Below are 25,100 nucleotides of genomic sequence, written 5' to 3'. Positions count from 1 at the left end.
GCCTTCCTTTGTGACCACAATGAGGCATTACGACATATCTCTTTGTTGAGCGAGGGTTACTCAACTGGAATAACATATAACAACATACGTAGACTAGGCAATATTTGTCTTTGTCTTGATCCCAGAGGTTGTCGGGTCTGTTTCCGAGTACAACACACCCAATGCAATGCAATCTTAAGAAACAAGAGCTACGGGTCATGAACCGACCCAAACTAGGTACGGGTAACACTGCGTAATTGCGTCAGACCGACAACGATTTATAACCAACATTCTCAGATTTAAGAATCTCCAGTTTGCAGAAAGTTGATGACCTGGTCGCCTAAAGATGCTGCATTCACGACAATCAGCGAGCGGTCTGCGAGTAGCGTGACCTCGTGTCCAACCCGTGTAACAAAATGTAGACATTCGCGTACACTCTCTCCTCCTGCCCCATCACGTTGCTGCCTTGAGTTTACGAGAATCAAATGCTTCGCCTTACCTGAACTCGGTATCGCTTCAGAGCCCACGTGGGCCTGCCTGCCTGCCTGCCTGCCTGAGCTTTCTAGCTGAAGTCCTTATTGAGCCAAAGCTGAGCTGAACGAGGTTAGCGGAGATTGGTGCCTTATTGGCTTGGCAAGGGTCGATATTCTGCCTCTCTTCAACAACCTCCTGTCTAAGTCTATATAAGGCCATGTTCAGGTCTTTCTCTCGGACTATAACCACATCCATCGCACGCTTCAGGGGAAGCGAAATGTCAACGCCTCACGAAATCAAGCTCCCTGGCTTCGGCCTTCCTATCAGCCATGCTGGTGCTCATTTTCCAGTTGTCCTTAAGACGGAAGATGGAGAGGGAGAAGGAGACTGGAGAGCTACCACTTTGACAATCCGAGAAGTCTGCATGCTCAAAGTCATCGAGGACCTCACAAACAAGCCCGAGTGGTGGATCAAAGTCAATGATGATGAGATTGCTGCCAAGTGGAAGAAGGAGGCTATGGAGATGCCATGGGGAGAATATCGAGTGTTCGGTGATTTCACCCAGGCAATGGCCGATGCTGTGAGTGACATCTCTCATCCAGTTACAAATGTCTCGCTCAACCACGATAGTGTATCAAGGAATTGCGCAAAAAGGCAGATATCTACCAAAAGACCGGTCTCATTCCAGTCATGGATTACGCTTCTGCAGCCATCAAATCAGACAACTTGGTCCCTAATGACCTCCGAGATACCCTCATAGCTGCCGTTTCCCCTTTGGAAAACGTCCCCGAGCAGCATAAGGACTGGCATCCTGGCAGTGATGGCAAGGTACTTGACATCGTCCACCCTTCGCTGTGGCCGCTTGTCTATGGCCGATCTCTCATCCTCCCCGACAAGCGCATTAATCTCGAGGAAGCATTATCGCATTGTGGGAAAGGCGTCGTCGTCCCTGTCGACAAAAGTGATGTCCGCAACTGGCATCCCAGTGCCTTTTCTAAACGCTTCCAGTGGCTCCCTTGCGACGTCGACCTGACTGGCGGGCATCCCCGCATCGACAGCTACATCAACAATGTGCACCCGGTCAAACACGCCGAGCTCTATCCCATCATTGAGAAATTCATCGAGAAAGCGCTCCCAGCTTGGGATATCATCTATCGATGGCATGACGAGTTCGAAGTCCAACGTGTCTTCACGACCAATGTTCGACCAGATTGTAAAGTTCCCGAGATCTGCGGGGATACCTGGTGTTCAGCCCAAAATCGGCCACTGGATGACGATGAGGAGCCTCGTAGAGAAGATGAGGACTATGAAGATGATTACGAGGAATCTGATCGCAACAAACGCGACGAGGAATGGTTCAGGGAGACCCATATCCCAGAAATTCCAGACCCTAAGACTGAACTGGAAGAGCTGGTCAAGATCAACCCTAGCGACGTAAAGACCTCTGGTTTCTTTGGCAACGCTTCTCGTGTGCAGGTCATTGTCAAGCTTGCTAACATCCACCTCACCCCCGAGAAGCCAACCTACGACGGTGGTTCGTGGCATGTCGAAGGCCAGTTGAACGAGCACATATGCGCGACTGCACTCTACTACTATGACTGCGACAACATCACTGACTCTCGCCTGGATTTCCGCACAAATGCCAACAGAGAAGACCAAACTATGGAGTTGAATTACGAGCAGGGCGATTTCGACAGCATCGAACGAGTTTTCGCGATTGATCCCGGTGCAGATACACTCCAGGACATCGGCAGCGTCCTCACACGCCAGGATAGAATGCTTTTCTTCCCCAACGTGTACCAGCATCACGTCAGCCCCTTTGAGCTGGTTGATAAGTCTCGCACCGGCCACCGCAAGATCCTAGCCCTTTTCTTGGTGGACCCTCAGGTTCCCATCATTTCAACTGCCAATGTTCCTCCCCAGCAGCGCGATTGGTGGGCGGAAGGGTTGATCCAGAATGATCGCTTCAACAACTTGCCCCCGGAGCTGACACGGATGGTGGTGGATGCCTTGGATTTCCCTATTGATCTGGAGGATGCTAAGAAGATCCGCGAGGAACTCATGGCGGAACGGACTGGTATGCAAGGCACCCTTAACACCAACCTCAAGAATCTTGAGTGGAATTTCTGCGAACACTAAGCCGAGTCAGCTGCATGTATGAACGGCCTGTTCTGGGGTTGTGTTGCCCGGGCTTAAGATGTCTCCAACAGAGTTGTACACTTGATGAACCTCAGCTTTTTAGCTTCTTTGAACGTGCGATGTCTGATCTGTGTCTCCATCGGTACTATGAATTCGTAGAGGTTAAGAAGCCATTGACCTGGGCTAAACCCAAGAAGCGGGAAGCGGCAGCATGAAAGCTGAACTATAGACTTGAATCTTTGGATAGGCCGGATGTCTAGAAATCAATGAGGCCTTTATAAAAATACAATGGTTCAAAAATATGTACATCGATAATTATGTCTAAGTGACTCTTCCTTTAGGCGGAGCTAATCTGGGGTCTATCTAGTCACAGTATACGCGACAGCCATCTACGCAAAGATATAATGCAGAAGACTACATCAGTCATTAGATACCTATAAAGATCTATCCTGATTCATTAGTGTGCCATATCATTCGTCATTCGCTCAGATATGCCACCGGTCAACGAGCGGTGTCAGTCAGCTTCCAAACACCAACACGCAATAGGAATTGTTGGTACCGATCTGTATATGTTCCAAGATCTTATCCTATTCCAGATATAGTAATTCATTTATTATTGATTAAAGTTTCCCTGTAAAAATCAACCCTGAGCCCTGAGCATCCACTGTCAAGGCACATATGTAATGATAGCTTCAGTATGAGCATGGGCTTCTCCAGCGCATGGTTTCCGAAGCCAATTTCTCATTGCAATACCTCACAGAAAATGAAAACTCCTGCTTTAGTAGTGTATTCCTTCCACATCAGGGCCGTAAGAAATTAGACTGAAGAGCGGATATGCCAAGCAGGAATCTACAAGGTTGATCCTCCATCTGCGCAGGATCAGACCAGAACCGGTAAGTTTGATGGGAGATGACCCCTGAACGACATGGAGACAAGCCAGGCTTTTTAAACGAAAACCATCAAAGTCAGTATATGCTTTGGAGGATTCAGTTGGGCTCCTCTAGGTTTGAAGGATTAAACGAGGTCTTGGCTGAAGGGCTGAATGTGGAGTTTTTGCTGGCTGAGAGTTGCATCGCTTCGTGTGTCAAGGCGCAGTTGTAGTTGTATATATCTGTGAACTCCTGACTCTCTCTTGAGTGAGAACGGTTCTCTTGATTTTGGCTCTTTTGGCTCTACCCTTTCTTCTCAAGTCCTGCTGCTGTTGGCATCATCCTAACAAAGTTGCATACCCTCTCACAGCCGACACTCGTTACTCTTGAGATCAACAAAGGCTACCAGATACTTGACTTACTGGAAAACAATATATAAACTCAGTATACTCTGTGCGGCATCGTCATCATGGGCATCCTCGACGATCTTATTCCCAGGCCTACGGCTCCTCCAGCTACGAGAACACTCAAACGACGAGCAGTAACTAGTAGTCAAACAACGACCGAGGAAATTACTATCACAATCGCCCCAGATAACACTTGCGGATACATCTCAGAACGGCTTGGGGCCAGCAGAGCGTGTCCGCTTAACGACTGGTGCTACTTCTTCCCAGCCGTGCCAGCCCAATCATTCACAAACGGTGGTGTTTTATGCTGTGGAGAAACATCTTGTCAGTACCACGCAACATGTATAAACTCGGAGGAGTACTTTGTGTCGAGTAAATGCGATGGTGGTTGCGAGGTTGACAACTACACTCTGAAATGGTAACTCACCCCCCTATATATCATATATCATATATCATGCATCATCAGGCATAGGTACTCAACAATGCCATAGTACAGACTCGGCATCTCCTTACTGTAACACTGTATCATGGGAGGGAAGCACCTTCGATTATTGGTGCAACGACCTTGATATCTCTACAGCTCTCTGTTGTCTCAAATGACCGAAGCGCAAACTGAAGGCAGTGTCAATGTTGAAGCGACAGGGACAGGAACAGCAACATCTAAAACTGCTGCTACCGAGACAAACAGAGATAGGGGCAGCTCAGGAACACCAGTAGGCGCAATTGCTGGAGGAACAGTTGGCGGTGTAGCAGCACTCGCTCTCATCGGCGTGGGAGTGTTTTTCTTCCTCCGCCGACAGAAGAAGAAGAGCAAAGCTTCAGATTCATCAAACTACCAACAAGCACCTAGAGGTGACAAACCGGGATGGAGCCAGCAACAACAACAGCAACAGCAACAAGGCGGCTACTACTACTACTACGATCCAAATTCGCCATCTGCGGGTTACAATGGAAGCCCAAATGGTCAGTATGGATATCAACAGCCTGCTATTCATGAAGCTGGCGGTGAGGCCGTGGGGAGCATCCCTCAGGAACTTCCAGAGAGTGGACCTGGGGAAAAGAAGCCTGTAGAGCTTGCTTGAGCGTTGAAGAGGCTTGAGTTTCGTGCCTACCGTATACTGAAATGATTCAGTCCTTAGTTATACCTTGACCTGTAAATACATACCCTCTTCATTAATGCCCCGACCGATCCCTCAACCATCTGCAGTCCTGCACCCCCGAAGGCCCCGCCCCACTACCGACGACTTAGCCGGTCACTGGCCCGAAGAACCCCGAGTAACACTTCCGAGGATGTTGCCCATGCGCGGTGATTGATGTCCATTACGTCCTCTTTTATCCCGGTGGTCATCTTCCGCGATTTTATGCGACTGCGGTAAGGTTAGGGTGTTAAGCCGAGAAATACCTCAGTTCAATAACCAAGAGGATTAATTGGTTTATTGCCGCGGAGGTGGTTGGATAAGTCTGTATAGGAGAGAGTGTCCGGGATGGGCCTAAAGATTTTGGGGATGAATAGACAAAATAAGGTAGTCAAGCAATAAACAACATATAAACTGAAAATCAACCAGACAGCAAACTAAGTTGTTCAGATGTGAGGTTTGAGTCTAAAAGTAAGGCACGCCAATCATATCCCTTACCGGCTCGCCAATCTAAGTACTTATGCGAGGTCCCGATGTTGTTCAATCATGAGATAGTCTACATATATACCTCGACCAACTAACATCCCGAATCACTGAACATGAAGCTCTGCAGAAACAACTACGACAATGTCAATTGGACTCTTTCACGGGATATGTCATCATGTCATGTTCCTCAACAGTCTCATTTCACTTGTTCACTAGGTAGCGACTGGTCAGGCTGCATCTGCACCATCATTCACAATGGTTTCAAATATCATCCTCACCCGTGGCATCATCATCATCATCATTATCGGGGTATTCTTCGTCGCCAGAACCTTTCTCGAATAGCCATAACCTTTTCTTTCTTTCTTTTCTTTCTTTTTTTTTTTTTTTTTTTTTTTTTTTTTTTTTTTTTTTTTTTTTTTTTTTTTTTTTTTTTTTTTTTCAGAAGAAGCTCACCCTCTTCTTCTCTCGTTGCAAAGGTTATTATCCTAGGCAATCCCAGGACCGGCCCACTCCTTGCGTTTGAGTTTACGACTGGCCTGAAGCTCCTGAAGCTTGGTCGCGAAACCGCGAGAAACATGGCCAATGAACTTGGGACGATCACGAAAGTCCTCCATCGTCTCAATCCAAGCTTTGTAGCTGACCCCTTCGCAGAAGTAGGTGATCATCCGGTCGCCAATCTCAACCTGGGAGCTGTGCCGCATGTCAAGAGCCTCGTAGCCGTCGGCAAAGTCGCGCATGAGTAGTTTCTGCGTTCCTTGGTCGGCCTCGGTACGGTGAAGGGCGCGGTGCCCATTACCGATGGCGACGTCGATGCAGCGGCTGATGAAGTCCCCCATGCTGGGGCTGATGAAGCGGTCGCAAAGCTTGTAGACTTCGACATAGTCTCGCATAGGAGTCTTGATAGGTGCTGCCTCGGGATTCTGGGCAGGACGGGGAGGCGCATGTGGGACAATAGAGGAGTGACTGTAGGCGACCCCAATGTAGAGACCTAGATATCGCGCTTCTATGTCCTCGTCATCGAAGTTAACGCCTCCCCTCTTGGCCTCTTCAAAGCGACCGTTGAAGCAGCCTGCGAAGTACTCCGAGTTCTTGGTCAGGACGTTCTTGGCGACTCGGAAAATTTCGCCTTTCACCTTGAGCTCGACTAGCTGCTCGTCATTCCTGTGCATGCATATAGGTCAGCGACACTTATTCCCCAGCGCAAAATTTTAATAGCCTCTGGGCTCAGGGCGAAAGAGAAGCGCCTACTTGAGAAGCCAGGAGGTGCGATAGTCCGTGAGAATGCCAGCAGACTGCTCATCGGCAGGGTCCTCCTTAGGACTGACACGGGTACGGGGCTTCTTTCGCGGAGGTGCCATGGCGATGTCAGAAGGAGTTGTTTTGCTTAATGTAAGTGGGGCGTGTGAGTATCAAGAAAGAATTCAGTCGAGTGCGCTTTCACTTTGCAAGTGATGCAGAGAAGGTGAAGAGAGCAGAATCTTGGTGTGAAGCAAAGTGTAGTTTGATATTGCTAGCCATCGCTCGCAGCGATGCTTAAGGTAACTGAAGTCGGAAAAAATGTTAGTATCCATAAGAAGTATCTGGATTTGTTTCCAAAATACCTTGGTTGCCAAGTGAGTTCGTGATGTTGTGTTGTCGTTGCTAGGTCAGGTTGGTGGAAGAAAACACACACAGCCTACAGGCACCTGGTCGGCACTGCACATTTGTTAGCAGTGGAGGGAGGTAAGGAGAAACCGTCTATGAGACTTGCCAATTCTCAGTCCATGAGGGTTCTTCATTGGGTCGCCTCTATCAGAATGTGCCTAATAGGAGAGCAGAGTGTTAACAATCCTGCCACATCTTCGCTGGAGGTGTATATGAGGCCATGGTAATAATCTGCTGGTTAAGATCCATTAGTCAGTCAGGCAACGTCTTCAAGAAGCAGCAGTAGAGGCCGAAGCTTCAATGGAAGAGTGATATCGTGAAAAAGAAACGCTGTACATTAGAATTGAAGCAACGGCAAGAGTTAAGGTATAAGTGGGTTCCTCAAGCCACAGGTACAGACACTGCTCGCCCCTGCCACCAGCTGCTGAGGAAAGTGCCAACACCAAGACTTTCACTTGGCTCGTACTTTCCGAATCGTGACCTTCTGTTCATCGCCAAGTTCCCATCCAACCTTGTCCTTCTCTTTCAGTTCATCCCACTTGCGACCAGTAGCAAACTCCAAGAATGGCAGATCCACGTTGAAATACGACCTTGAAAAGCATTTCAAAGTGTGAAGTCTCAAATCGTCGTCGGCCCACTCCATCAACTTCAAGCAGTGTCGGCTGACTTGCTTCTTCGAGAACTGCCATGAGACATAGTCGTCGTGCGCCAGCGCCTTGAGTATCAGGTCCAGTTTCTTGTTCCTGATGTTGAAGTCTTGTCTGATGAAATATGCCTCCGTCAGGTCCCTACGCCGACATGCGGCATCCAGCATGAAATAACCGGCAATTTCCTCGATCTCACTATGAACCATGGGTGTCCATACAGCCATGTATCGAAGAAGGTGTAGAATCGCCGGGTGATATGATTCGGGATGCTTGGCAAGAATGGACAGACGGATAGAGAAGATGTATGCTTGGATCGAAAAAAGATCAGCTCTTTTTGTAGCCACCAACCCTTCTCTAAGCTTTCTCAGTGCCATTAGGACATCCTGCAGAGATTTGGTATTGTCAGGATCCTCAATGGCTGCCAGCATAGAAGTCGATGGTCCACTAGACGGTATGATAGAACGGAGGGCTTTCAGAGTGCCACTTAGAGCAGAGGATGCAGGCGACGCGGCAGCATTGGCGGAGTCTGGGTCAGGAGTTTGAGAAGAACCAGCAGCATTTGTAGCTGAAGCTTCAGGGGCTGGTATTGAAGACGGCGCTGCTGCAGAAGTTGCCGTGGAAGACTGTCTGTATCCAGGTGGAGGTCTGGTATATGGTGTTGCAGGAGTTGGATCGACTGCTCTTATATCTAGAGCTTCGAAACTCCGTATAATCGAGTCCTTGTCACCGGCTTCTGTGCAGAAAGCAAGGAAACGTGAAATTATCTGATTATAATACCACTCTTGGGTCTTGGGGTTGAGTAAGCTGTCTCTGGTCAGCCTTTCTATCTTGTCTTGTGGGAACTGATCAATCTCGCAAGTCTATAGATAACATTGACCGCCTAATACGCACCTGTCATCACCCTTAGAAGGAAGGCCAATGCTTTGTAGCGGATCCTGCTCGACAGGTTTCAATCTCCCCCAGGGGCCCGATAGCATCCTGTTACCTCGGCCTCGACGAACCATTTCGTGCACAAATGAGCCGCCTTCGATGTCAGAAAAGGACTCGGATTGAAAGTGCAATGCCTGAAGCCTCGATTCGAAATAACTGAGAGCCTTATTGGCAGTGCGAAGCACAGAGTCTCATCGACTACGGATACCTAGGTACAATAAAGGAGGAATGAAGCCAGTTGCTGTGAAGACCTGAGGTTGACAGTGGGGTAGCTTTCAAGGACCCCACGATCCACTGTTGGTTCCTGCGTCAGTCTCGGCTTATCAAAATGATGAGAGCCCGTGGAAAGCTAAAAGACTTGGTTGTGCCTTGAATAATCTGGGACTATTTTTATTTCAAGTGAGTAGGGACGAGGCTATGTAAGTAGAAAAACGAATCTATTTTCTCTCATCCGTTATCATACCGACGAGCCAATTGCTGGTAGCTTCGCATAGTACCAATATTATACCGAAAAGGAGAATAGGTCAGGTAGCTACTACAAAGTGGTGGCTCATACAAATCTCTAATCAAAACCAAATCACTGAGATTAAAAAGTGCTACTTCTAGAAGTCTTGCTATGTGCTCGTCCTTTTACGTGGGTATCATTATCGCCAGAAAGCCTTTCTTCCCATCTGCTTCCCTAGCCGCCACCATTCCAACATGTCATGAATCCAATTTCATGGTCTCTTCTCATCCATGGATACGGTCGGCTAGTGTCACCTTGTCCCAGTTCTTGGGTCCCGCGGCCTCATATTTGCCAGACTTGGAGATGACTCGCCCAAGGCCCTGGTGGATCTCGGCCTGGAAAGGTCCGAATGGGCACTTCTCACCATCGATGCTGATATAGCCGTCCTCTTGATCCCGTGGAATGATGCGGTAAGCTGAGATCTTCTTGTAGGTGACATGGGGGTTGTCAAACAGCTTCTCAGCTTCAACATCGAGAAGGACCCTGATAGCTGTGAAGAGAGGCAGATCACCGTCGATAGTGACGAGGTCCATCAAACCATCCGAGATGAGTGAGGCAGCGAAGAAGGGAGCATCAGGTGACATATAAGCCATCTATGACAGTCAGTATTGTTCCAAATGCAAGGGCTATTTTGAGAACTCACGTTACCAGCGTAGAATGTGCCGACGTTGTCATAGGGGATCAACTCCCATCCTTCAGGGAGATCATCCTGGATCGTGCCATACTTCAACGGCGGCAAACCTGCATCTTCAGCTACGGGGTCTGCATCAAGCTTCTTAGCTAGATGATTCAGACTCGTAGAGCTTGCGTGATGCTTGTAATGAGCCTTGACATCGCCCTTGTCTTCGATCTCTACCTTGACAGCCAGGTCAAAGGGATAGCACTTCTTCTTAAACATGCGCTGAACGACACCGACCTCGAAACGCGCACTGCCCATCCATCGCATGTGCTCTGTGCCGAGATCACATTCTGCAATGAGGCCGAGCGTCTGGGATAGGAACGAAATGATGCGGTTGTGGCCACTAGTGACTGACACCAAATCCATCGGAGTCACGACACCCTTGATGATGGCGAGGGCGGCGAAAGAAGGTCGATGAGATCCGTACAAGTTGCAAGAGAATGCATTTCCTGAGCCACAAGGGATATGGCTGACAGGCATCGTAGAAAGCGCTCTTGCAGCATCGGGTCGCTTAGCAAGGCCGTTGAAAATCTCGTGCGGTGTTCCATCACCGGAACATGCCATGATAGTATCGTATCTGGACAAGTCGGCGTTTTGCGCCAGTTCAACGGCTTCTCCACCGTGCTTCAATATCACGGGGTCAATCGGCATCTTTGCAGCCTGGAAGAGCGGCTTCACCTCTGTCTCCCACTGCTTGATAGCACCGCCAGGACCGGAGTTCGGGTTGATCAACACGTAGGCGCGTTTCTGAGACTGCGCATCACCATAGGCGCGTGTCATGAGAGTCTTGACGAAAATCTCGGCTGGTGTACCGCTGGTCGACTCGTCGTCCTTGGCAAGCGTGAAAACCCATTTCTTAGGTTTGATCAATGTCTTCGAAGCGTGATAGGCGTAGTCGATTATGATCTGGTCGTTGGAGAGCTCGGCCCAAAGGACGTTGTAGAAGGGTATGCTATTGTTGGGAGCGGGTTCTGCAGAGAAGCATGATCAGTAAGTGTCTCCATATTGTCTCGTATGACAGTTCTGAATGCTTACTGCCAGAGAAAGGAGCACAGGAGGAGCGAGTTGACTTGTTTGCAGCAGGGTCTGTTGATGATCAGTCGAGGACTTGGCGTCATTGTCTTGTCCAAAAGATCCGCACCGTTGAGCTCCAATCCTTCGATTCCAATGGTCAACTTCATCTTGTCCTCCAAGAGGAGCAACATTCCAATGCCTTCGTCCATTTTTCGATCAACCTCCGTGTTCATTGAAGCTGATGTCAGCCAGCAATGAGCTTATCGATTGTGTTTATATCCAACACCTTTAAAACGCTAAGGTAAGGGGCGGGTGCAAGGATTAGTTCGATGGTCGCGATTCTTATTAGAAGATCGCGTACTGTATGTAGAAGCAACAGACAGATTGGATAATGGAAAAATCGAGAAAATGAAGGACTAGGGCAGCTCGCTCTGGCGACATAAAAAGGAAAGACCAAAATCCAAAGCCTCTGATAACGAGCGTATGTTTTGGAATGTTTCCGTAAGGAGTTGCTTTCTTTAGGATGAATCGGATTACGCGGATGCCCGTTGAACCTAGGCTGTTGATCTGCGGGGGGTCGCATCCGAGATTACAGACCTAAAGCCCCTGTAAATGCTTGCATTCGCGATGTCCCTAAAGAAGTCAATTGCGCGGGCACCTGCTGGCAGCTGGCAGCTGACAGTTTAGAACCAGTAGTTAGTGAGTGCCAACAGCGCCTGAGTGTAAGACTCGGTGGGGCTATTGTGTGGAACTGCCAGGCGGTGCCGCGGTAAGATAACCAGAGATAGTCCGTATCTAGTCACCCAAACTCCACACTAGCTGTAGTATTCGGTGGCCGCGGAGCCACGAGATATCTTTGAAGACGTCGATTTGACTTCGACACAAGGAAGTATTGCCCGTTACGGGCTTACCTCAGATTTGTCATCACTTCTGATGTAACTAAGATCTCAGTTCCCCAGAGATTAACGGCTTCTTCTTGTTTAGCCAATGTATTCGACCAATGAGGCTGACAGCGGCATGCTTGTTCTACACGATGGATGGATGGTTTAACTTTTCCCCATGTTCCCAAAACTCCATTTCCCCGCCATACTTCGGAGTCATTCCTTGCGCCAGACTGTCCTTCCTTCTCCTTCCCTAACCTTTTTCTAACTTGAACTGGAACACCTCGGAATCGCAGCCTCGGTTACATGCATCTATATGGCCAATGTCATTCAGCATCATCATCATCATCCCATGTGCTGAACCCCCACGAACTTTTTCAATTATCAGCAAGTAAGAAAACAAGCAACGCCCCTTTATGCGAGTCTCGTCACGTCAGGGAACTTCTCCTGGGCCGCCTTCTTGTATGCTTCCACCTGAGCACTCCTCCAGCCCTTGAGCACCTGAAGACCCTCGATGGCGTCCTCATAGGTCACATCAGGGATATCCAAGATGCCAGAGACAGCCTCCTCGCTCTTGACCTTATCTTGGCCCAGTACTCTCTGTGCCTTGATGGCGGAAAGAACGTGTCTAGGGCTACCCTTGTTGGCAGCAAGGAACTCGTCGTTGAACTTGACGAGATCGGTGGAAGGGTCCACTGCCTTAAACTCAGTCTTCAGCACCTCCAAGACCTTGGGCTCAATGTCGGTCGCAGTCTTCAATAGCTGAGCAAACGCTACAGTATGTTCATGCACCCTGGGTGACTTAGGGTCAAGTTCTAGGGCAGCTGTGAGACAATGTAGAGCAAGAACGTACTTCTCTGTAAGAGGAACGGGTCAGTAAATAAATAGATAAAAACCTGGCAATATATGGTGTTAAACTTACTGCGACGCATATAGACCTCAAAGCCAGCGAATTGGGCGTTGATGTTCTTGGGGCTGAATTGTAGTAAGGGGTTAACGAACTTCATGGCATCCCCGAGAGGGTCGGTGGTTTCGGCGAGTTTCAGTCCGAATGGATCGTCGTCCTGCTTCTTGACTTCTCCATCCTTATCCTTGCCCTTGTTAGGGTCTTGCTTGGCTTGCAACTCGGCAGCCTCTTTTTCGAGACGTTGCTGCTCCTTTCTGGCCTTCTTGGCAGCCTTCTTCTTGGCTAAAGCATCCTCAGCGTCCTCTCCATCGGCACCGTTGACACCGTTTGCGGAAGGCTTATCGGCCAGCTTGAGGTAAACTTCGATCGCATCCAGAGCAGCTCTTGAGAAAAAGGGGTGATCACGGACGTGGTCTTCCCATCGCATCATATCGATGTAGGCTCGGATCTGGCCCTTGCGTAGAGAAAAGCTGTGGAAATCGAACTGGTCCTCCTGCCACACCTCGAAGATGTTGAAGATTTGCTGGAATCGCTTAAGAGCAAGTGCAACATTACCTTGTCGAGCATATGCCTCGCCATCTTCTGTCAAGAACCAGACACTCTGCATATCCAAAAGATCCGCCAAGGGGCCACCAACAGTTTCTGCGCGAGTGAAAAGGCCGACTGTCTTGAGAGCCTTGTCGTTTTCGTTGTTGCGAAGCTGGTACTTGGCTGCCTTTGTGTTGATGTATCTATCCTTAAGATCGAGCTTCCTGGCTCGATCCATTGCCTTGGAGGCTTCTTGTATGTTTCCGCCATGCTTGATGATTCGTGCCTTGGTCATGGCAAAATCAACGCTCTTGGGGTCCTTCTCGATTGCCTTCTCGACGTACTCCATGGCTTTTGTCAAGTCGCGGCTGAGATGGTAGTTGTAGTGCTGTGCGAGGTAGTACAGTGCTGCTGCTTCTCCTTTATCCTTACTTTCCGAATCAGCACCCTGCGAGTTCAAATAGTTCTCGGCCAGTTCACGGAGGGTGTCCTTCTTGAATGAGTCGGAGTAAAGATGCTTAAGATTGGCAAAGGTCGATGGCACTCCCTTGTTAAGCATCAACGTCAAATAGGCTTCAGCAGCCTGCTTGAAGTCGTCGCCTATTAACGAGTTAGTACTGGTTGCTGGCTAGTGTTTTGATTGGATTTACCTGACAAAAAGTCCAGTGGCAACCGGCGCGCAGCATCGCAACGAGGGGACTTCTCCGCATACTCGTCGTAGACAGCCTTGCGAGCCTTGGAATCGCCCTCTGATACCTCCATGACTTCCAGGAGCTTCTGGTAGTATGCGGAGTGTTCCGAGTTGCGGTCAAGGAGAGCCCGGTAGGCCTTCGCAGCTTCCTCCTTCTTGTCCAACTTGTGAAGATACTCGGCGCGAGCCTCCATGACAGCCAATCGATCGAGGTTTTGCTTGGCAGCCGTGTTGAGATGCTCGAGTGCACGCTCGTAGTCCCCTTGCTCCGCAATTAGAGAGTTCTTGTACATGATTGCTTCTGAGTGCTCATTGTCGAACTTCGAGGGCTTCGCCTTCAAAGTTTCCTCATATGTATTCATGACCTTCTCGGCTTCGGCAGGGTTTCCTGAAAGGTGATGAGCAATGGCGAGCGCAGTCCAGCTTTGGCGCATTTGGGGTCGGGCCTGGAGCATGGCGGTTCGACTTTGGATGTATCCTTGGTAGTCGCGGCATTGAATTTGCAGAATAGCCAGATCGCGCTGAATTTGTGCCGAATCAGGCTCTAGTCGCAGAGCAAACTTGTAAGCCTTGATGGCCTCCTCGAAATTCTTGTTTGCCCGGTGCAGCAGGCCATACACGTGCCAGCAGATGTGCGACTTCATATCCATGGTTAAAGCTTCCTTTCCCAATGCAAAGGCTTCTTCCGTTTTGCCCTGGGAATTCAAAATCAAGGCCTTCATCGCAGTGGTGTCTCCATGTTTCGGATGCTTCTTGAGAATAAGCTCGGCCGACTTGAGACCACGCTTATATTGCTTGTCCTCATAGTATCGAATAACGGAGCGGAAGAGCGAGGCCTCCTTGGAGGCAAGAGGTTGCGGCATCGTGATTATAGCGAACAGTTCTAGTCTTGGGACCGTAAAGAAGTCGTGAGCTAGTTAATTGCGGCCGGCGTCCGTTGTCGGCGAGGATTATAAGCTCCCAGCAGGATCGAATGAGGGGTGTGTGGGCTAGGAGGAGGAAGCGGTACAGAGAAGCTTTGACGAGACAAAAACCTCGCCAGGAGATGATGACAGGAGGGTAACGAAGGGTAAAGAGGCGGCTTCCCTGACCGGCGATTGTGGAGAGATGTCGTGTAAAGCTGAAGGTGCTGTACCATACGACTTAGGGTCGAAATGATGTGGACAGGAATTGCTACGGTAGACCGGCAATTTCTCGGAGGCTGCCCGTGGTGGGTTGCTGAGTTATGAGGAGATGGTCGTTTTGGCGGGGCAGTTTAGGACCCATGACAGCATGGGAGCCTCATGAGAGTTGGTAGAGAATATGATTTTCAGTAAATAAACTCATAATTTCATGAAAACAGCTCAAGACTACATAGAGAGTGCATTTCCATTGCGAAATGATCATTGAAATAGTTATCTTTTGGCGCACAAGGCATTCTACGAGAGATACCAAAGCTTCAGCTGTTCATACTAAATGATGAAGAGATTTGGGTGAGTTAGCATAAGATTAGTGCGGTTATGTGAAGAGTTTCTATTGCTTCTACACATTATGATGAAGATATTTAGGTAAGTTAGTACAAGATCAGAGGGACTATTTGAGAATTCTATATTACTTTTATACAAGAGGCGTTAATATCGTACAGCAAGTCTCTATCCTATAGTCCTTCTCTTGCAGGTTTCGCACTCCAGTGGTCGTTGGAGGGTCTGAGTGGTGTTTCGTGATATCATAAATTATACATTCGTTTTTGAGTTTTGGGTTTTCCTCCATTTACTGATTGTGTCCTCCCAGCTTTCAAAAGGGTCGCCCCCGCATCGTTGCTGTACGACCTCCCACGTTCTATGTCGTACGATACCCTCTACGCCTCTCTCTTGTCTTACAAGCGAAGCCAGGCGCTCGGTACGTGCTTCACGTGGGAAGAATCTACCGGAATACGGATCTAATCGTTCATCGACGGTTCTATCGCGGTCTTGTTCTTTTTCTAATTCCCTGATGGGTCGGTCCGGGTCGTCAGGGTCCGGGCTTGCCGCTACGAGAGCGCAGTAATTTAGTACTTCAGTCCGGGTCTCCCAGGAAGGGAAAAGCACTCTCTCCTTGAAATCTAAGCATGACTGAGGATCAATCTGTTTTGAGGTTGGTCTTGGGACGCGTTGCGATGTGGACGAGGGATCAAATCCGGATCGAGACGGTGTCACAAGTGCATTGAGATTCTGTGTGATTGAATCATCGATGGAAGATCTTGAAAGTCGAAGAAAGTCTGAGATGAAAAGAAAGAGTAAAATGATCAGTCGGGTATATCAAAAGCCGGTACTTCTGACTCGAAACATACCTCGCAAAGTGCCATACGAGAAACAGAACTGTGGAGTAAGCTGAGGTTGTGTAGATGGTTGAGTCATGGTATGCTTCGGCCGCGAGGAGCTCTGTTTCTGAGCGTCCAGCGAACCCTTCCAGAGTACCCCAGCCAGAATGGGCGGATGTTTAAGTTCAGCTGATTGGAAATTCGAAATAGTTGCTAGCGTAGTAAGTCAAGAACTTGGCTCGTAGCGGATCTGAAACAGGATCGAGTCGAGTCGCGTTAGTCGTAGGACAAATATCGTGAGTAATGGTTGGCTCTGTTTCGACTTCAGTGACGCAACTGAAGAGTTAGCCGGAGCTAAGGTCCGGATAAACTCTGACTCCGCTGACAACTGGATCCTTGCAGAGATCCCCCAACTTGATCCTGGTCGTCCCGATCCATCACTGCACGACAGAAGCCCCCAGGCAATGACGATACGTATCAAGAGAAAGTTTACGAAGGATTAGACTTTGAATGCGAGACATTCTAATTCAAGCTAGTTTCAATTATGGGAGCTCGTAGTCTCGAGAAGTATCTGAAACTCTTTCTTCGAATCCGCAACTCTTCCACTTCATCCTTCGCTTCTTGTGCGGGTTCTGTTGGAAAAAGAGCTGACTGGCTTTTGCTCCATCTCATGGGGCTGAAACAAGCTGAGCGAGGGCAATTTATTACTGAACTCTTGATGCATGTCCCTGGTCAAGGCGAGAAGCCAGGAACCCGTGTGACGCCAAGGGGCGCATTTTCAGGGCGAGGCACAGAATTCCACTCATCAAATTCAGGGTCTGCATCATCTGAATCAGCCTACGACGAACTAATCGGTATTGCTTTTTCGCCCGCTGAAGCAAGTAGCCACCACCGAATGGATCCGCGCTACGCTACTGTAACCGGGTGGACGGTTATCGCATAGATATCTCACCGGGCAGACGGGTTTCCGGGGATCCAATGTTGACTATGGATTGCGCGGGCAGACGAGGCGCCATTTAAGCATTGACATTCTACTAATACCATCGACGCCTCACCGTTTGGGCGTTGCGTCGACGGGGCATTCCCTGAGCAGGGCTGATTGAGCATGATAATCAAGACTGCACTGGCTGGGTCTCAGGTCCTCCTCGCTCAATTCAACAGAACAGACTCGGTCAGATTTCTTCAGCCAGGGTTCTGTCTAGCGGCTTTACTTCCCCATAAGGCTAAAAAGGCTTCGAGACTCCGTAACTGCCAGATTGGATAAAAGACGCAAAGAGAGCGACTCACGAACATGCAGATGCAGACGCCACCGTTGAGACCCATCCGCCGGCTCGAGCACCAACGCACCCTATTTGTCGCCGTTCTGGGTATTGATCGACTAATTCCCAGGCAGTTGGGTGGTTTATCCCCTTATCCTTGACTGAACGGTTGCGCTAGATCCAAGGCCCAGGACACGATAGGACCAACTGCCACGCACCCAACGCTAGGAATCACCATCCATGGAAGGATGTTGGCTTAATTACAGGCTACAGTAGGGCACGGCTTGCTTCCGGGCTAGAAGCCGACTCGTTCTGTTTCTTCGGAACCTCTTTAGCCTCTTGTGACTTTGCTTTGTGGATTGCCTGGTCTCAATATGTGACGACGGTGTGCAGCAAATAGAGCCCGGGCCGCCGTCACTCTTGCGCTGAGTCGATTTGAGGTTGAGGCTTCAACCCTTCCTTTCGCTTTGCTCTGCTTTGCTGCGCACGAAACTCAGCACGGGCAAGGCGAAGGCACGGGCTTGGTCCGCTCTCTGTAGGAACTGCAAGCTTACGGAAGTATTTGCAGCTGTCAAATCGTACATTACCCCCCGAGTTTCCTGCTCGAGTCTGATCTCGTTTGGTGGCTTGTACTACTACTATGGCATTTCTGAGTGGACCAACTGCCACCAAATTTTGTTCTCCTCCAAGGATGGATCAACTTCAGAGTCGGGTCGAGAAGGCAGACCTGCAGGATTTGATTGACATATGCGAGCAGCTTTCTGAGGAGTGTAGGGGTATCTCCAATTGTCTCAATACCAGCCCAGTCACTTTGGCGTCCCTCGCCAAGGAGTGTCGCGCGATCACAAATGCGCTTGACAGGTTACACGAGCTCAGCCGGTCGATTGAAGGTGGCACAGAAAGTGTTCGGGCTTCAAACAACGAATTCGTCTATTCCGTTTCGAAAGACGTGCATGAGCTGAGGGCAGCACTGAAACGCATAAAGGGTCCAGATAGGGACAGCGGCATTCACCTCAGCGAACCGCAGCTTATCATCGTCTGGAACGAAGCAGCATTGAAAGAGTACCTTGCGCGGCTACGCACTCACCAAGCGTCTCTCCATACCCTCCTCAATGCTGCGACACGGCAAGTAACCTTCTTTTCTAAGTGCACTGGCTCAAGGCTAACTCTGAGTAGTGCTGGTTATAACTTTGGGGAAAATGACAACAGGAGGCGCGTGATTGAGCCAGATATTGGAGTAGATGAGGCACTACGGAGCCTTGCTCGGAAGTTCACAGCGCCAAATCAACAATCTGTCGTGTTACCTAGAGTCAGTGACTCTGCCGAGATTCAGATCCTACTTGATACCCTTGTACCACCACCCGGAGTCAATTACGTGCGAACCAAGGATGCCGCAAATGAACTGCACAATGCCATTGAGCGGAGCGATGAGACTGCTGTCTTTCATATCCTTCTCGAACGCGCAGACCCCAACATAATGTTGGCTGGTTCAATGCTCTCCCCGCTGCATCGCGCTTTCGACAAAGGACATATGCTGATCGCTGCTTTTCTCATCGTGGCTGGTGCCGATGTTGACGAGCCAACTACTGATGGTCATACAGCATTGATGAGAGGGATCAGATGCGGGTTTTCAGAACAATTTGCAACTCTTGTGATTCACATGAAAGCCCGCGTCAATGCGATCGACAATGATGGATGCTCAGCCCTACACCTCTCGGCCGCTTCAGATGTTATCGACGATGAAACGCTCCCAGTTCTCATCGACGCAGGCGCCGATATCAACCTTGTCGACTATAATGGCCAGACACCACTTCTCGTGGCGATTCAGCATAGTCGCTGGTCTGCGGCAACAAAGCTCGTACAAGCTGGTGCAGATCTAGAGGTGCGATTACCAGATGGAAAGACAGCCCTCCACATGGCTATCGCAATGCGCAACCAAGAATTCTCCCAAGTGTTGATATCTCGAGGAGCAAACGTTGATCGCGTACTCCGCGAGCATACTCCCCTCACAATGGCCATCAACTCTCGATGCACAGCTATCACTGCTGTTCTTCTAGATAGCGGTGCAGACCCTAATCTGCCCAGCCGCAACGGAAACACACCTTTACTAGCAGCAGCATCCACAGGACATGACGAAACTGTGCGATATCTCATCGCCCATGGAGCCGATCCAGCAGCCACTCAAGGACACTCTGGATACTCAACGATGCATATGGCGGCCCACAAGGACAAGCCTCACATCCTCCAGCTTTTGTTTGATGCAGGCGCACCTGTTGACATCTTGGATAAGGCAGGCGAAACTCCTCTACTTGTGGCAGCCAAGCTTGGCAATGCGCAGAGCATTTTTCGCTTGATCAGACTCGGTGCTGATGTCGAGCGAGTAGGACCGGACGGGATGAGCATTCTTTCTCACGCAGTCAAGATGGGCGATGTTGACCTTGTCACGGCACTCCTAGAGCTGGGGGCGGGTATGCAGGTGTCATCCATGTTCCCTTCGAAGGGCAGTAAGGAATATCTGGTACCCGAGCCGCAGACGACCCCGATTCACGTTGCCGCTCAGCACGCACGAGACGAGATCCTACTGCGGCTTGTGTCCTATGGTGCCTCCCTCGAGAGCACCATTTTCCCTGGTCGGACACCTCTCTCCGTTGCTGCATCTCATGGGCACATCTCGACAGTCCGGTTGCTTCTTCGGCTCGGTGCAAATACACAAGCTTTAACAACACATGGTGATACGATTCTTTTCCAGGCATCGGCAAACCAAGCAACCCTCAAGCTCTTGCTACAGCAGGGAATTGACGTGAATCATCAGAACGATCGGGGCGCTACGGCCCTTCACTACGCGGCTCTTCGCGGGCACATCGGGGGTGTGAGGATGTTGCTTGAAAAGGGTGCTCGACAGTACCACGCAAACGCAGTGTGGGATGCCTGGGAGGACAGAGACGGAACTGGGGGTTATCGACAGGGCACACCAGCTGGCATGGCCATGCAAAGAGGTCTGGATAAGGTCGCGGAGTTGATTGAGGGATGGAAGTATAATTGACTTTGGTGTAATACTTGGCGATGAGGTTATGATTTAATGGATGGAGTAATGGCTGAACGGCGGAACTGTGTGTAATATGGGTTTGGGTTTGGGCTTCATGAGATACCACAAAAGAATTGCTGTAACTTGGCGAGATATCATTCATGTTTAGTGTTTGTTTGTATCGTGCATTATGACTGATCGCTCTCGCATGAGCAGTGAACAAAAGCCATGGACGGAGTGTGTAAGTTATGTATCACCGAATGCTGTGTGCATGTTGGCATAAACCCATGCATATTCATTTCTCTATATCCGGATCCACGTGTTGTGCTGTACAATAGCTAAGCTTTTCAGCCCTAGCAATGTCCCATGTATGTAGTCTTATCAAAAGCGAAAGGCAACCGAGTCACAGTTACGGATACGAAAAGTCATGACATGCGAGATTACTTAGTGATTAAGCGGCACGGAAGACATAACGACCACCAACGACCGCGCCGTTTGAACAAGATTCAAAGAAGTGACGTGATGGTGAGATTAACTAACTAATTAATTAATTAAATAATAAAATGCCATTAGCCGTGAGGAGGGAGGACCTCTCGGCCTAACCACTAACATACAACAGCAACAACAACAGCAGCAACCTATTGGTGCATACGAATACGGGACGTCATGACGGGGTTCAAGTGTTGACGTAATAGGCTCGAGTGATGATGGGCGAGGCAGTGCTCAACGAAGGAGTCCATGATGGGCGCCTCTCAATTCTACCAAAGGCAGGGTTTTGGTGAGTTTAAGGTAGACTAGGTCTCGTGATCTGTAGCCAAGAAAGCAATAGAAGCTCAACATTTGGCCAAAGTAATCTCTCCTTCATCATATTCTTGATCTTGACTCTTTCTCAACTCTTGTCTTTCTATCTGATCGGCCCATTACCCCTTTCGGTCTTGAAACCTACTTGTACCAAAGTCCCACCTCTAACTAGGTAGGTACCTCACAAGACGGGTACTGTACTGTAACTCAGTCAGATTCACCGTTACAAGATCTCGCCAAGCTTGGAGCCCTGATTTATATCCAACACTGTAATTGCGTCGCCTCCGTCATCGATAAACAAATAGTAGGCCCCAATCGAACCCTTCATCTGCAGTGCATCGCTCAGTCCCAATCCCAATCCAGGCCGGCCCCGCGAGCTCCATCTGTCTGGCTTGTTCTGAACTTTTAGCTGTCCTCCCCCCTGCTTCTACAACCCCGCAATCCGCAATCGGCCCCTCGTCAACTGCTACGCTGAACCTACCTACTGCTACTGTACACGAGACCGCCTTCAAAATCTCCTGTCCTGTCGCAAACCCTCCCTTTCCACTCCCCGACTACTTTTCTTTTATACACGGCTCAGATATACAATCATGTCCTCTTCTACAGCCCCAGCCGCGCAGGCCAACAGCGGCAGCTGGTCCGCCTTCCTCAAGGTAGATATAGATGTCTAACTCCATGCTTTTGCATGCTTGCAGCGATGCCAGTAGCTGACCTCGTCTTTGCGACGTGCTCTAATAGTCCATCGCATCCTTCAACGGCGATCTGTCTTCTCTCACTGCGCCCCCTTTCATCCTATCCTCTCAATCTCTCACCGAATTCTCTGCATACTGGGCCACGCACCCTCCCGTCCTGACCGCCCCAGCTGCCGAGTCTGATGCCGCCAAGCGTACTATGCTCGTCCTCAAGTGGTTCCTCTCGACTCTGAAGCACCAGTACGCCAGCCGAAGTGAGCAGTTTGGAAACGAAAAGAAGCCTCTGAACCCTTTCTTGGGTGAGCTTTTCCTCGGTACCTGGTCCGACGAGGCTGGCGAGACAACCCTTGTCTCAGAGCAGGTCAGCCACCATCCTCCTGCTACCGCCTACTGCATTCGCAACGACAAGACTGGTATCGAGCTTGAGGGTTACAATGCTCAGAAGGCCACTTTCAAGAGCACCATCATTGTCAAGCAGATCGGTCACGCTGTCTTACGAATTCCTCTTCCATCTGGAGAGATCGAATCCTACCTCATTACCCTCCCTGGTCTTCATATCGAGGGTTTGATTTTTGGTGCTCCTTTTGTCGAGCTTGATGGCTCAAGTCACATCACTAGTTCCAGTGGCTTTACTGCCAAGATTGACTATAGCGGCAAGGGATGGCTCTCAGGAAAGAAGAACACCATCGTCGCCAGCGTTTATCCTACTGGCAAGGAGAAGGATGTTCTTTACAATGTCACTGGCCAGTGGAACAAGGCCCTCGAGATCTACTCAGGGCCTGCCAAGTCTAACTCCAAATCGACTCTTGTGAGCACCTACGACGCCGTCAACACCGCTCAGACTGAGCTCAAGGTTGCCCCCATCGATCAACAGCACCCTCTCGAGTCCCGGCGCGCCTGGTCTCGCGTTGCTGATGCCATCCAGAAGGGTGACATGGACACCACAGGTGCTGAGAAGGGCAAGATCGAGAATGCCCAGCGCAACATGCGCACCAAGGAGAAGTCTGAGGGTCGAACCTGGGACCGCCAGTACTTCACCGCTGTGGAGGGTCAAGACTCTGTCCTCGAGCAGCTCGGCATAGTCGTCGGTGTACCTACTGATGGAGAGGCCGACAAGACTGGCGGTCTCTGGCGATTCGACAAGACCAAGGCTGATGCTCGCGCTGCCCAGCAGCTCTCGGAGGAAGCTGTAGCCCAGATGGAGAAGGAGCTTCTTGGTCGATAGGCACGCCAAATAAGATACCAAAGCAAGATGAGGTATAGGAACAGGAAATGGTGATTGTGAGCTGCATGTTACACAATCAAAAGGTGCAACGTTAAACCAAAAGAGGCGGGCATGGATGGACATGGGTTAGAATACACGGCGCTCGGCAAATGTTCTCTGGTACAAGAGGCATTCCGCGACGAACCACGGGAGACTCAAACGGTTGGTTTGTATAATAATTAACAGGCTATATATGTTCTACGATTAATGACATGATTTTCATGTTTTCTCAGCTGGTAGTTATCCACATCCAGAAGTCGCATTGATGCAAGGTCCCATATCATTTTATCGGCGTAAGGTGGTTTTACCTTTGAAGTCACACATTCCCATTGTAGTACAGAATACTCAGGCTGTTTGTACGTCGTCAATTTTTTTTTCTTCATTAATTTTACTACTTTCATCGCCTCGTAACGCCCCTGCAACTAAACACTGCTATGTTGTGTCGGAACCAAGGTGAGGGCATTTTCTAGATCCCTCTTTTTCTTTTCCAAACGATACTCATGAATTCTGCCGCAGTTGGGATATCATTAGAACCAGTTATTGTCGTTTATCGACATTTATAGCTGGTTGGCAGTGTTGAAGTCCTGGAGAGCCTCGGCAACACGCTTGGACATGGTCTTCTCACCCTCACGGACCCAGACACGGGGCTAGACAAAGCGTTAGTACATTATAATGCATATACAGTGATGCGGTGAGAACTTACGTCGAAGTACTTCTTGTTGGGCTTGTCCTCGCCATCGGGGTTGCCGACGGTAGTGTTGACGTACTCGCGCTTGTTGATCATGTAGTCTCGGATACCGGAGCAGTAAGCGAACTGCATGTCAGTGTCAACGTTAACCTTGACAACACCGAAGCCAATGGCGTCGAGGTACTCCTTCTTGGAGGAGCCGGAGCCACCGTGGAAGACGAAGAAGACGGGCTTGTCGTTGTCGGACTTGAGGGCCTCCTTGACGTGAGCCTGGTGCTTGCCGAGAAGCTCGGGGTGGAGCTTGACGTTGCCGGGCTTGTAAACACCGTGGACGTTACCGAAGCCAGCGGCGATAGAGAAGTAGGGGGAGATGGGGGAGAGAGTGTTGTAGATGTTGAGGATATCCTCGGGCTGGGTGTAGAGAGAGTTGTTGTCAACATCCTCGTTGTTGACACCATCCTCCTCACCACCGGTGATACCAATCTCCATCTCGAGCCACTGCTTCATGGGGGCAGCGCGCTTGAGGTACTTGGCGGTGGTCTCAATGTTCCACTCGACGGGCTCCTCAGAGAGATCGATCATGTGAGAGGAGAAGAGGGGCTCGCCCTTCTCCTTGAAGTAAGCCTCGTCGGCATCGAGCATGCCATCGAGCCAAGGGAGGAGCTTCTTGGCGCAGTGGTCGGTGTGAAGGACGACGGGGATGCCGTAGGCGGGAGCGAGCGAGCGGACGTAGTGGGCAGCGGCGATAGAGCCAGCAATGGAAGCGGCCTGGTCGGTGTTGCTCACACCCTGAGGAAGGTGTCAGTATGTTGGCTGTTGGCGCGATTGAGAAATTTGTTGGGGAACATACCTTGCCAGCGAAGTAGGCGGCACCACCCTGAGAGAACTGGAGGATGACGGGAGCCTTGTTGTCGCGGGCGGCCTCGAGAGCAGCAACGACGGTAGAGGAAGAGGTGACGTTCTGTGAGGTCAATGTTAGTTGCGACGATTTGCGTTGTTTTTGGATGGTTGAGACATACAATGGCGGGAATGGCGAACTTGTGCTCGCGAGCGTACTCGAAGAGACGGAGGACATCGTCACCGACGATGACACCAGTCTTGCGGCTAAGGACTTCTTGGACACCCATTGTTGCTGTTTGTGAAGCTTAGGTTGGATAGAAATTGTAGGTTGAGATGA

At 49.8% G+C, this 25,100-nt stretch overlaps 9 protein-coding genes across 9 annotated transcripts; 4 read left to right on the top strand and 5 right to left on the bottom strand.

Annotated features, from left to right (window-relative positions):
* Positions 1–730: 730 nt before the first annotated feature.
* Positions 731–2,592, top strand: J7337_005476 (uncharacterized protein; the record flags this gene model as incomplete). Its single annotated transcript, XM_044823152.1, has 2 exons — positions 731–1,033; positions 1,084–2,592. The coding sequence occupies 2 exons, from the start codon at positions 731–733 to the stop codon at positions 2,590–2,592; spliced, it is 1,812 nt and encodes a 603-aa protein (XP_044681643.1).
* A 1,872-nt stretch (positions 2,593–4,464) lies between these two features.
* J7337_005475 (uncharacterized protein) lies at positions 4,465–4,950 on the top strand (the record flags this gene model as incomplete). Its single annotated transcript, XM_044823151.1, has 1 exon — positions 4,465–4,950. One exon carries the CDS (start codon positions 4,465–4,467, stop codon positions 4,948–4,950), a length of 486 nt encoding a protein of 161 aa, XP_044681642.1.
* Positions 4,951–5,975: 1,025 nt separating this feature from the next.
* Positions 5,976–6,848, bottom strand: J7337_005474 (uncharacterized protein; the record flags this gene model as incomplete). The annotated part of the gene is made up of 2 exons (XM_044823150.1): positions 5,976–6,651; positions 6,739–6,848. The coding sequence occupies 2 exons, from the start codon at positions 6,846–6,848 to the stop codon at positions 5,976–5,978; spliced, it is 786 nt and encodes a 261-aa protein (XP_044681641.1).
* Positions 6,849–7,585: 737 nt separating this feature from the next.
* J7337_005473 (uncharacterized protein) lies at positions 7,586–8,785 on the bottom strand (the record flags this gene model as incomplete). The annotated part of the gene is made up of 2 exons (XM_044823149.1): positions 7,586–8,585; positions 8,673–8,785. 2 exons carry the CDS (start codon positions 8,783–8,785, stop codon positions 7,586–7,588), a joined length of 1,113 nt encoding a protein of 370 aa, XP_044681640.1.
* A 655-nt stretch (positions 8,786–9,440) lies between these two features.
* Positions 9,441–11,118, bottom strand: J7337_005472 (uncharacterized protein; the record flags this gene model as incomplete). Its single annotated transcript, XM_044823148.1, has 3 exons — positions 9,441–9,809; positions 9,860–10,847; positions 10,931–11,118. The coding sequence occupies 3 exons, from the start codon at positions 11,116–11,118 to the stop codon at positions 9,441–9,443; spliced, it is 1,545 nt and encodes a 514-aa protein (XP_044681639.1).
* A 1,086-nt stretch (positions 11,119–12,204) lies between these two features.
* Positions 12,205–14,779, bottom strand: J7337_005471 (uncharacterized protein; the record flags this gene model as incomplete). Its single annotated transcript, XM_044823147.1, has 3 exons — positions 12,205–12,647; positions 12,713–13,825; positions 13,876–14,779. The coding sequence occupies 3 exons, from the start codon at positions 14,777–14,779 to the stop codon at positions 12,205–12,207; spliced, it is 2,460 nt and encodes an 819-aa protein (XP_044681638.1).
* Positions 14,780–18,144: 3,365 nt separating this feature from the next.
* J7337_005470 (uncharacterized protein) lies at positions 18,145–20,496 on the top strand (the record flags this gene model as incomplete). The annotated part of the gene is made up of 1 exon (XM_044823146.1): positions 18,145–20,496. One exon carries the CDS (start codon positions 18,145–18,147, stop codon positions 20,494–20,496), a length of 2,352 nt encoding a protein of 783 aa, XP_044681637.1.
* A 1,373-nt stretch (positions 20,497–21,869) lies between these two features.
* J7337_005469 (uncharacterized protein) lies at positions 21,870–23,196 on the top strand (the record flags this gene model as incomplete). Its single annotated transcript, XM_044823145.1, has 2 exons — positions 21,870–21,932; positions 22,018–23,196. The coding sequence occupies 2 exons, from the start codon at positions 21,870–21,872 to the stop codon at positions 23,194–23,196; spliced, it is 1,242 nt and encodes a 413-aa protein (XP_044681636.1).
* A 596-nt stretch (positions 23,197–23,792) lies between these two features.
* On the bottom strand, positions 23,793–25,050 carry J7337_005468 (uncharacterized protein; the record flags this gene model as incomplete). Its single annotated transcript, XM_044823144.1, has 4 exons — positions 23,793–23,882; positions 23,939–24,712; positions 24,774–24,884; positions 24,943–25,050. 4 exons carry the CDS (start codon positions 25,048–25,050, stop codon positions 23,793–23,795), a joined length of 1,083 nt encoding a protein of 360 aa, XP_044681635.1.
* Positions 25,051–25,100: the final 50 nt, after the last annotated feature.

This window comes from Fusarium musae, chromosome 4, assembly GCF_019915245.1.
Source record: "Fusarium musae strain F31 chromosome 4, whole genome shotgun sequence".
In the NCBI taxonomy this organism is placed as follows: Eukaryota; Fungi; Ascomycota; class Sordariomycetes; order Hypocreales; family Nectriaceae; genus Fusarium; species Fusarium musae.
The sequence above is the reverse complement of the archived record's forward strand: the minus strand, read 5'-3'. Positions and strand labels throughout refer to the sequence as shown.